Source organism: Populus trichocarpa, chromosome 7 (assembly GCF_000002775.5).
Source record: "Populus trichocarpa isolate Nisqually-1 chromosome 7, P.trichocarpa_v4.1, whole genome shotgun sequence".
Classification (NCBI taxonomy): Eukaryota; Viridiplantae; Streptophyta; class Magnoliopsida; order Malpighiales; family Salicaceae; genus Populus; species Populus trichocarpa.
The window spans coordinates 10,457,129-10,468,001 of NC_037291.2; the positions used below are offsets into that span (position 1 = coordinate 10,457,129).

A 10,873-nucleotide genomic window follows, 5' to 3' on the forward strand; every position below is an offset into this window, starting at 1 on the left:
CAAAGACATCTCTAATCTATATATATATATATATATTAAAAATCCTATATTAGTTCAACACTAAAGAAAGTAATACAAAATCATTCTTGTCAATCTACATAACACGCGGAAGGATAAACAATAAAAAAACTATCATATAGTTCATCTCATGTTCAAATTATTTGTCTGCAGGACATACTCTTTTGAAAATCGGCAATGGAGGGGAGTTTCTCAGGCCATAGAGTACAGCATTGATCATTTCATCAGTGTTTACTATCTCAGCCACAGATTTTGGCATCCCAACTATGCCATCCATAAACGGAGACCAGGTTCCATAGCTGCTAATTTCTGGTTCGCGTTTTACTTTTGTTTCCAGCTGCAGCACCTTCCCTGGGATGTTCTTTGTGCTGTTTTTGCTCTTCCTGCCCCCAGTTGTTTTAGCCATGTTACCAACTTCCATATATGAAGACCCAGTAGTGTTGCAGCTAACATCTGGTTCGATTATTTTTGTTTTTGTTGCCGGCTGTGGCACCTTCAATGAAATGTTCCTCGTGCTGTTTTTGCTTTGCTTGCTCATTGTAGTTTTAGCCATATTATCAACACCTGACCTGACAAATGGTTAATTTCTCATTGCAGGTAATTTCATATGTAGAAGTGAAACATAAAACTCCGGCTCCATCTTATATACATATACATATACATATACATATATATCCCTTGCCTTTTCCTATTCCATGATCAAGAAAAATGATCTTTTTTCAGTTTTTTTCATTTGTGAGAAAAAAACATTTACAAGTATGAATTTAGGAACTGTAATTAAATAAAGTCAGTTCCTAATTAGTATTGTTCATGAGTTAGTTGTTAGCCAAAAGAAAACTGAAAAAAGATCATCTTTCTTGATCATAGAATAGGAAAAGGCAAGGGATATATATATATATATATATAAGTGAAGCAATTATCAGATTCTATAAGATTAACGAAAGAAAGCTGATATACAGTAGTATGTTTTGCAGAAGTACCTGGGCAGGGGTGTTTTTTTTCCTCTCATTTCCTTTCCTTCTTGTTCTTGGGTTCTTCAAGAAGAGGGAGGGAAGGGTTTAGTCATTGAAGGAAAACAAATGCTCGCTGAGGTACGCATTTATTTCATGTTCACGCACGCAGATTTGTATAACTGATCATGGAGTTAATGGAAAAATAAATATGAGTGAATAATTAATAAATTAACTATTAATAATATTAGTTTTGGTGATTGTGCTGCTTCCTTTTTAAATAAAGGATTAGATTAGGAAATAAAAATCAAGATTTACATGCAATTGAAACCTATTCCATCAGCATATTTATACTGACATGGAAGATTTTCTAAGTAAGTTAGACTTCGTTTGTTTACTGGAAAGTAGTTTTTATTTTTTAAAGTAAATTCTGGAAAAAATAAATTTCGGGAAAATGAATTATTTTTCGATGTTTGGTAGTGTAATGAAAAATAAGTTGGAAAACACTTTCTAGTGTTTGGTTATATCATGGAAAATAGCCTGGAAAATAACTTATTAATGTTTTATTTTTTTCAAGTTTATTAAAATAATAAGGAACAAATCTTACAAATTAAAAAGTTGAATGAGAATGAAATTGAAAAAAAATATAATTTTATAAATTATCTCAAATAAAATAAATAATAATCAAAATAATAGAGATCGAATCTAAAAAATAAAAAAATAAAAGATGAAGAAATTAAAATAATAATAATTAGCATTTCATAAATTATTTCAAATAAAATAAGTAACAATCAAAAGAATGAGGACCAAATTTGATAGATAAAAAATTTCAATTAAAAAATGATAAGGAAAAAGCAAATAACAATTATAAAAATGAGGACCAAAATTAATATAAAAATTAAATTCTAAGGGATGAAATTGAAAAACAAATATCCAAAACAAAATATATATAGCAATCAAAAGTTTGAGGACCAAATTTGATATAATCAGCAAATAATATGACATTTCTAATTTTTTCACAACTTTTGGGAAGTGTTTTCCGCCTAAAATAAAAGGAAAACACTTTCCTGAAAACCAAACCAAATTTTTCTTTAATTGAAAAATGTTTTTCGTTGACCAACTTTTCTAATGGCAAACAAACACATAAAAGTTTGAAAAGTGGTTTTTTAGAAACCACTTTCTAGAAAACAAACGTAAAATTAAACCTATTCCATAATTTAATTTATTATATAATTCAAAACTCAGGATCATGGGGATACAAGAACTTATGCCATCAACCAATGAAGATTATATATTTTTTTCACTGGGACAATACATCTCTTAGAAAAACCAAGCACGAAAAGGAAACAAAAACTTGCCAAAAAGGCATGTCAAGAGGCAAAACCATGTCAAGGTCATCATGAATATTACTCTCCTGGTCATTCGTATTAGATATATAAGATATTCTTCACCTTCTCCGTTGCTGCTTCTTGATACAGGAGGTTTTAAGAAAAAACAATTTCTTAGTATTTTTTATTAATTTAAGAAATTAGATATTATACTTAATAATAATTTTTTTTTTTAGTATGTATAGGAATTTATTTTTTAATTTTCTAGTTCGTTTAAGTTGTATAGAAGATAATGATGTGGTTTTCGCATAATTAACTAATTGATTGACAATAATAAAATTTCATAGACAAGTTGAAAAATTATCCATTAATTAGCGGAGATATAAAAGAAAAAAACTAGAGGATTGTGAGGAGAGTGATCATGAATTCATAACTAAATTTAAGAACCCGTTTTAAAGGCATGAGCGGAGGAGACAAGTACTTGATTGGGGTGAATATCATGGAGATTTTATTGATCAGCTTATGATGAGATATATATGGATTGATATTCTCCAACAATTCATGATGTTTATTTTGATGATAATTATGTTAATAATGGTAAATCAAATTGGCCAGAAAGTAACATACTGAGGTGTAGTACAATGTTAGGTCATCATGGTGGTGTATAGTTTGTCCAGTTTGGGTGAGATATAAAGCATTAAATACTCCTAAAAAGTAGCTACTCGAACAACTTTTTTAGGTCAAAAGGTAAGAAATAATGAACTGTAACCAGATGATACGTTGTCTGATCTGTATTTTTTTATTTATTATTATTCAAAATGATGCTGTTTTGGACTTTTTAGGGTTTTAATTTAGGGGTTTGGCCAAAGTTCAATTTGGTACTCCGACTTTTAATTTCTTTCAATTCTATCTTTAATTGACCATAAACTTTCAATTTTATACAATTTTACCCCTGTCAAACTTCATTGTCAGCCCCAGATTTCAATGCCTTTTTTATTTTGATCATTGGTCCTGAATTTATGCAAATTGACCCTCAATTGACCATTAAACTTTCAGTTCTCTTCAATTTCACTTTTGATTTAAATCAATTGAGACTCTAGAGTTTAACGCATTTTCCAAAAAGATCATTAGATGTGAATTTCTTTAATTTAACCCCTAATTGATCCTAAAACTTTGATTTTCTTGCAATTTAACCAATGATGTGAACCAATTGAATTTGTAAAAATTAAGTTTGGTCCTCTAAAATTTCAATCTTTTAAATTAAGTCTAAATTGGGCTCTCAAACTTAATTTTTCACAAATCAAGTCCCTAATAAAATTAATTTGACCCATTTAAAATATAATTACGTCTTTGGACCTAATTAAATTCTTTAATTGGACCTAAATTAATTCTTAAACATAATTAAATTTTAATTTGGCCCATGATTAAATCAAATTTGCTTATTAAAAATCTAATTATGTCCTTAGACTTCATTTTTATGCAGATTCATCCAATAATGATTTAATTTAACCTTAAATATGTATTGTCTTTTCAGTCTTGGGTGCAACGGGGTACAATTAGGCTCCCAATTCCATTGCAACTTGATTTTTCTGTATATTTAGAATCTTGCGCAGCTTGCTTTTTTCAAAATGCTAGTCTTATAGCTATTATTATTTATTATTTATTTTAAAAGGAAAAAAGGGTAAAATTTTGAGGAATAACTCAAAAAAGGGTTATGACATTTGACTTGGACAAAAGTTTTTGATATTAATTCCTAAAAATAAAAAATTTCTTAGATTTAGGATTTTGAATGAAAACTTTGACGTTAATCCTTAGAAACATGATATTTCATTGATTATTTTTATTTTTTATGAAAACGGATTCAATTTTGATTGAGCCTAAGATTAACATAAAGAAAATTATGACATGAAATTTTGATAAAACTAATTCTTTCTTAAACAATAAATCCTAGAAAAAAAAACAAACTAAGCCCTCAAAAATCTTCAAGTTTTTCTTCATTCATTCATCATCTTACCAAGCAAAAACATACATCTAATCCATAACTTTTCATATTCATTATCAAAGAAATACACAAATTTTGGATTCAAACATAACTAATTCGTATTGAACTTAAAATGTTTTTTTTTTCATGCACAATCATCTAAAAAAGGCAAAACACATATCTAAATCCTAATTCTTCATTTTCTTGAATCAAAGAAACATACCAAATCTATATCAGACTAAACCCTAAAAATACAAACTTTAGGTTTATTATTTTCTAAGAAAATAAAAAACACATATTTAACCCCTATTGTTTTTCATATTTTGGAATAAAAAGCATTTAAAATATAGATTAAATACAATTAAACCCTAAAAACACAAATTTTAAGTTTCCGTTTATGCATTTATTTTCTAAGAAAATTAAAACACATATTTAACCCTTTAATTTTTCATATTTTGTGATAGAAAATATATAAAATCTAGATCAAACCCAACTAAAAAAAAAAAAAAACACAAACTTTAAGTTTCCATTCATGCATTATTTTCTAGAAGGAACGAAACACATAGTTAGCCCCTATTTGTTTATTTCATATTTTGTGAAAAAAAACATATAAAATAAAGATTAAACCTAACTAAAACTTGTAAACACAAACTTTAAGTTTTCTTTTATGCATTATTTTCTAGGAAAGAACTAAAACAAAGTAACCATTTTTAGAAAAACCCTAAGAAATGAAAAAGAGGGAGAATGGGCTATGACCAACCTTAATGTTGGTTATAGATGAGTGGGGAGATGCTATGGTGGTCCTTGGTGGCAGTGATAGTGGCTAGTTGGGGTGATGGAGTGTTTTTGGAAGTTTTTCTCTTTTTAGCTTTAGGTAGCCTTTTCTCTTTAATTGTGGCTTATTTTCCTCATTTCCTCCTCTGTTCTTCTTTTATCCCTTCTGAAACTCTCTGCTTCAAAACAAACTAGTTTATGACTCAAAAACCCAACTATTTCTTTTTTACCCTATTCGGTTTTTTATGTGATTAGGTTTGTTTCTCTTTTCTTCTTCTTCTTCTTTCTTTCTTTCTTTCCTTCCTATCATCCCCTAACTCATTACTCTCAGCTCAAATTCTCTTTTCCTTCGCTCACTCTCTAATTTGATATTTTCTCTCTCTAGACTAACTCCCCCTCTTTTTTCCATGGCCCTCCATTTTTTTTTCCCGATGAAACACACCACTTCACTAATTCTCCTCTTTTCTTTTCTTTTTCATCTGTAAGTTTGGTCCTTGCTCATTTTTTTATTATTATTTTTGGTCAATTTCAACTTTTGTCCTAAAATCAATTTTAATTTAGCCCTTCATTGCATTCAAAATAGTCTCTCAATATTGGCTCCGTTGGTTTTTTAAATTTCAATTTTTAACAAATTTCACCCATTTTCTTTCAATTTCTTTACAATTTCATCCTTGATTATATTAAAAATAACCCTTCAATTATAATATATTTTTCAATTTGGTCATTAAGTTTCTAATTTGTACATTTTCAGTCAATTTTGTTTTTAATCTCTATTTTTCTCTTCAATTACACCTTTGATTAAATTATCAGAATCCCTAAATTTTAGTGTATTTTCTATTTTGGTTCTTGGTCCTTTAATTCTTTTATTTTTTATTAAGTTTGCTCTAAATTTTAATTTTTCTTTTCAATTAAGCCCCAAATTTAGGTACTTCTTAATTTATTCTCATATTATGACATTTTATACTAATGAAGTGCTGGTCTAGCGGTTAAGTCATTGCTATATCCTTGCAAGGGTGAGAACACAAGTTCGATCCCAGGAAGCGCACTTATTGGGAGGGGCAGTCACGAACTCCGAACGGGACTAATCTCACCCTTTAAAAGGGTGCAAGGATACCCGGATAAGAATAAAAAAAATAAAATATTGTGGCATTTTATCTTATCACAGTTGGAATTTAAATTACCGACATGGTTTTGGTTTATGGACTTCTGTAATTAAAACCATATTCCTCCCAACTTGAAAACCAATGACACTGGAAATATGTTCTCCTTTGACACTGGAAATATGTTTTTGGTTTTCTTATATTAATTTATCTATGATTTAATAATTTCGGGTGATGAGTAATCTAACCTATTTCATTAATCAAAATAATTAAAAGATTAAAGCCTCCTTTACCGATCGAGAACTGCCCACTTTTGCTCATGTTTCATAAGTGCTCTCCAATAATTAACTTTTTATTATTACCTCCTGGTTACTAATCAGTATCTATTTTCCAAATACTCAATCTTCCTGGCTAGCACCGCCTCTCGATTCAATCAAAATCAATTTTGATGGCGCATTTAATTAGGCTGCAAATCTTGGTGCTTTAGGCTTGGTGTTGAAGGTACCTTTCCAGGTGATGCAAATCACCCTGCTGTTTTAGGATCTCTTGCTTTGAGAACTGCAGTTTGTATGGCCTTAAGTTTACATTAAGAGACAACTTTCATTGCAGGAGATGCTAAATCTTTGATTGACACCATTCTCCCAATTAGCTCTTTCAATGATACTTCAGCTGATTTAATCCTCCAAGAAGATGTTGCTGCTGTTTCAGGAGGACCTGTGAAAAAAATGCAAGTTGGATTGTTGGTGTCTTAAGAAATGCAAGTTGAATGTTTATACAGTATCCATCTAATTAGTTTTTTGTGCCCAGTTTATTTTAGTTTTCAACTTGATTTTCTGCCCTTTGCCAATGACTTGTATTTTCTCTTGACTAACGACTTTAATGGCAGGAGAATATCATCAAATATTTTTTATTACTGTTAATTAAAAGCTTGTATAGCACGTACGGGGTGGAAGCTTCGAAACTTTGCTCACATGTTGCGAGACATTGACATTTCTTTAAAATTATCTTTTTTTCCCAGCTAATATATTCATTCCTTTGCTTTCGCTCTCGTTTAAAGAAAATTCTCTATAATTGATGACTTTATCACATTCGATGCATTCCTAATTATGTGTTTTTCAGACATAAAAGTGATTGTTCGTTCTATGCGAAGTCTTGTGAGGATTTTATATATATAATTCACTCCTTGAACTAATTTTATTCTAATATCCTCATGATAAAAATTGAATCCCAAATTACTCAACTTATTTTTCACTGATTCAATCAAGCATTGATGGAAGACTCCAATGTTTGCTTGCGCGTTTGGGAGTCTTCGGTGTGCTATATCTTTCAGGGGCAACTTGAAAGTTAATGCTTCTGTCACATCCTTAACCGAACATTTCCTCAAATCAGTCCATACCTGTCTTTAGCTTTTATCATTTTCACTTCAGAATTTGCAAAATTTAGGAACATGAAACGCGAAAAGTCGAAGTGCGTTAAATAATACAGTTGTTCAGATTTCCCACGATTTGTCTTAAAACAAGACTTTCCCAGATTTGGAACGTTTTCAGGTAATTAGTTCGGCTACTTAACATACAGATTGAAGCCTTTTTAGGTCATTAGTTCAGAGTTCAATAAAATCATGTGCAGGTCGGCTGCCCATTTCTGCATGCATAAGCTTTAGGGAGGTTGGATAGTGAGAAACTTAAAAAAAGGTGCGATACTTTAGTCAGTTGTTGATTCTTTTTCCATTTTTGACAGTGCACTAGATGTTACTTCACCTAGTAGAACACGTCCCTCCTTTAATGTCATTTTGCAAACCTGTTAGTTTAATATATAAACCAGTTTTATAACCCGCTGTCCGTAGGATTTCAATTTAATTTCAAAAAGAATAAAAGAATGTGTCAATATATATATATATATATATATATATATATATATATATATATATATATATATATATTATTGAATTTTTAAAAGAAACAATTTTCTACCATAATATGTGATGATGTTTGTTTTTTTCCTTCGACGGTGAAGGTATCCTCTGATCAACTCACATATGAACGGAGCTTAAATTCCTCTCTAAACGATCTTAAGGACGGTGTCCCCCATCAGCCTCATGAAATAAAATAAATTTAATAATTCTCAAGCTAACTTAAGTACATTCTTACCGTTTAGTCAAAAAGACAGAAAGAAGGAAAACTGTGTAAATTAAGGTGGTCACTAAGATTGTCATGTTATCTTCTACCGTGCTCTTAATTAAATCTAAATTATTGATTCAAATTAAATGGATATGATTTATTTTAAGTTAAAAATGACAACAATTTAACTAATTATTATTTTATTTGTTTGTCTAATGCAAAACATTTAATTCAAATAAAAAAGGAAACAAATACTTAATTCCTTATTATTTTATCTTTATTTTTTAATCCAATTCATTAAATTCTAAACTGATGACACAATTTAAAACATGACTCATTGAATATGATTTAGTCATTGGAAAAATTTGGAACTACTTAACTTATTGTTGTATTTATTACCTAATCCAAATCATTGAATTCAAAACTAAAATGAGATTTGAAATTTAATCCTAATTGAGAAAGTTAGCATGCGCGTTTAATCACAACAAATGTCTGGGTGGCTAGAAGAAAATTCCAAAATAAATACTATATATGTGCACTCAGTGCATCAGGACTCTATCAATGACAGCTTGTGGGACACTTTCAATGGCATCACTAGGGCTTCTTGAAATCTTCTTCGCAATTGTTGCCCTGGCCATCTCTTGCTGTTTCGGAAACAAAAAAAAGAGGCTGCCGAGGAACTGGCCGCTTGTAGGAATGCTGCCAGATTCTATCCGGAACCTCCACCGGCCATATGAAAGGATCGCAGAGGTTATACAGCTAAGTGGGGGCAGTTTTATATACAAAAGCCTCTGGTTTTTTAGCCCTAACGTCTTGAACACTGTGGATCCAGCCAACATACATTACATAATGAGCTCAAACTTCTCAAACTTTCCAAAGGGGTCTATGTTCTCTAGAATATTTGATATTCTTGGAGATGGTATTTTCAATGCTGATTCACACTTGTGGAAGAATCAGAGGAAACTTGCTCACGTGTTGATTAATCACCAGCAGTTTCAGAGGTTCTTGGTGAAGAGTAGCTGGAATAAGGTGGAGAAAGGGCTCATTCCAGTCCTTGAGCATGTGGCTAAGCAAGGCTCAGTGGTAGACTTACAAGATGTGTTCCAAAGGTTTACATTTGATATCACTTCCATACTGGTAACTGGGTATGACCCAGGATGCCTCTCCATTGAATTCCCTCAAGTTGAATTCTCAAAGGCAATGGATGATGCTGAAGAAGCAATATTTTATAGGCATCTCTGGCCAGAAATATTTTTGAAGCTACAAAGGTGGCTAGGGTTTGGACAAGAGCAGAAACTGAAAGAAGCTTGGCAAACGCTGGATCATATGGTAGCAGAATATATATCAAGGAAAAGGGAAAAACTCAGCAAGAAAACCACAACGATAGAAGATGAAGATGGTGTTGACTTGTTAACGTCATACATGAGTCATCCTGAAATCATGGGATTAAAAACAGACGACAAATTTCTAAGAGACACCATTGTAAATTTCTTTCTAGCAGGGAGAGACACCACTAGCTCTGCTCTTACTTGGTTTTTCTGGCTTGTTTCTCAGAATCCTCAAGTAGAAAGCAAGATTAGACAAGAGTTAAAAGCAACCATGCCAGCAGAAGAAAGGGAGAATTGGAGGCTATTTAGCACACAAGAGCTAAGCAATCTAGTTTATCTCCATGGGGCCCTGTGCGAAACGTTAAGGCTTTATCCACCTGTCCCATTCCAGCATAAGGAACCTCTAAAGTCAGATGTCCTTCCATCGGGGCACCGTGTCGGTCCGAACATGATGGTGCTATTTTCCGTGTATGTGATGGGAAGGATGACATCAATATGGGGACCAGATTGCTTAGAATTTAAGCCAGAAAGGTGGATCTCTGACAGTGGAAAGATCAAACATGAACCCTCATACAAGTTTTTAGCTTTCAATGCTGGTCCAAGGACTTGTTTGGGGAGAGGTGTTGCTTTCACTCAAATGAAGGCAGTAGCAGCTGCTATAATCCACAACTACCAAGTTCACGTGGTGGAAGGCCACCCTGTGGCTCCTAGTAGCTCCATCATTCTTCATATGAAGCATGGCTTAAAGGTCAGTCTTTCAAGGAAATGGATCTGAAATCTGAATAGGTAGTTTTCCGTGATTGGAGTTGTGTTTAAATTCCTGTGGCTATTGTGTTTAATTATGCGTGCCCGATTCTGGACTTTGATTCCAGAGTTTGTGCCTGCAAGTGTAAGCTTATTTCTTGCTCCTCCGCAAATAATCGTATCTGAAGGGCTTATGTTATCAATATGTTATTAAAATATTGATCATGGCAATAAAATAATTTTATGAGAACTAAATAACTCTTCCACGCTTACTTGTGTAACGTGAATAAACTTCTTCAACTATGCGATTTTGAAATATTAATGTCTCTAGTTAACCTAACTGGTAGATATGCGCACCTGATTTTCTTTGGTGCTAAATATGTGAAAATTGGATGAAACACTTAGCAATAATTATTACAGATTGAGTATTCACGGGTGGAATTATTCTTTTATATTCATATTTTATCTATTATTTGTCAAATAAAAACTTAAGATATTCATAAACTATCTATTAGGTCTTTGGCATCCATATG

At 31.6% G+C, this 10,873-nt stretch overlaps 2 protein-coding genes across 2 annotated transcripts; one reads left to right on the forward strand and one right to left on the reverse strand.

Annotated features, from left to right (window-relative positions):
• Nucleotides 1-27: 27 nt before the first annotated feature.
• LOC7457134 (uncharacterized) lies at nt 28-1,322 on the reverse strand. The gene is made up of 2 exons (XM_002309997.3): nt 999-1,322; nt 28-587 (listed from the first exon to the last, which is right to left on the reverse strand). The coding sequence occupies exons 1-2, from the start codon at nt 1,025-1,027 to the stop codon at nt 158-160; spliced, it is 459 nt and encodes a 152-aa protein (XP_002310033.2). The 5' UTR covers nt 1,028-1,322; the 3' UTR covers nt 28-157.
• A 7,467-nt stretch (nt 1,323-8,789) lies between these two features.
• On the forward strand, nt 8,790-10,543 carry LOC7457133 (alkane hydroxylase MAH1). The gene has a single exon (XM_002310569.4). The coding sequence runs from the start codon at nt 8,800-8,802 to the stop codon at nt 10,369-10,371; it is 1,572 nt and encodes a 523-aa protein (XP_002310605.2). The 5' UTR covers nt 8,790-8,799; the 3' UTR covers nt 10,372-10,543.
• Nucleotides 10,544-10,873: the final 330 nt, after the last annotated feature.

Coding starts and splice junctions, on each gene's coding strand:
- LOC7457134 (XM_002309997.3), bottom strand. CDS start 1,027: ATGAGAGGAAAAAAAACACCCCTGCCCAG. Junction 588..998: donor AAAAAAACACCCCTGCCCAG/GTACTTCTGCAA, acceptor ACCATTTGTCAG/GTCAGGTGTTGATAATATGG.
- LOC7457133 (XM_002310569.4), top strand. CDS start 8,800: ATGTGCACTCAGTGCATCAGGACTCTATCAATGACAGCTTGTGGGACA.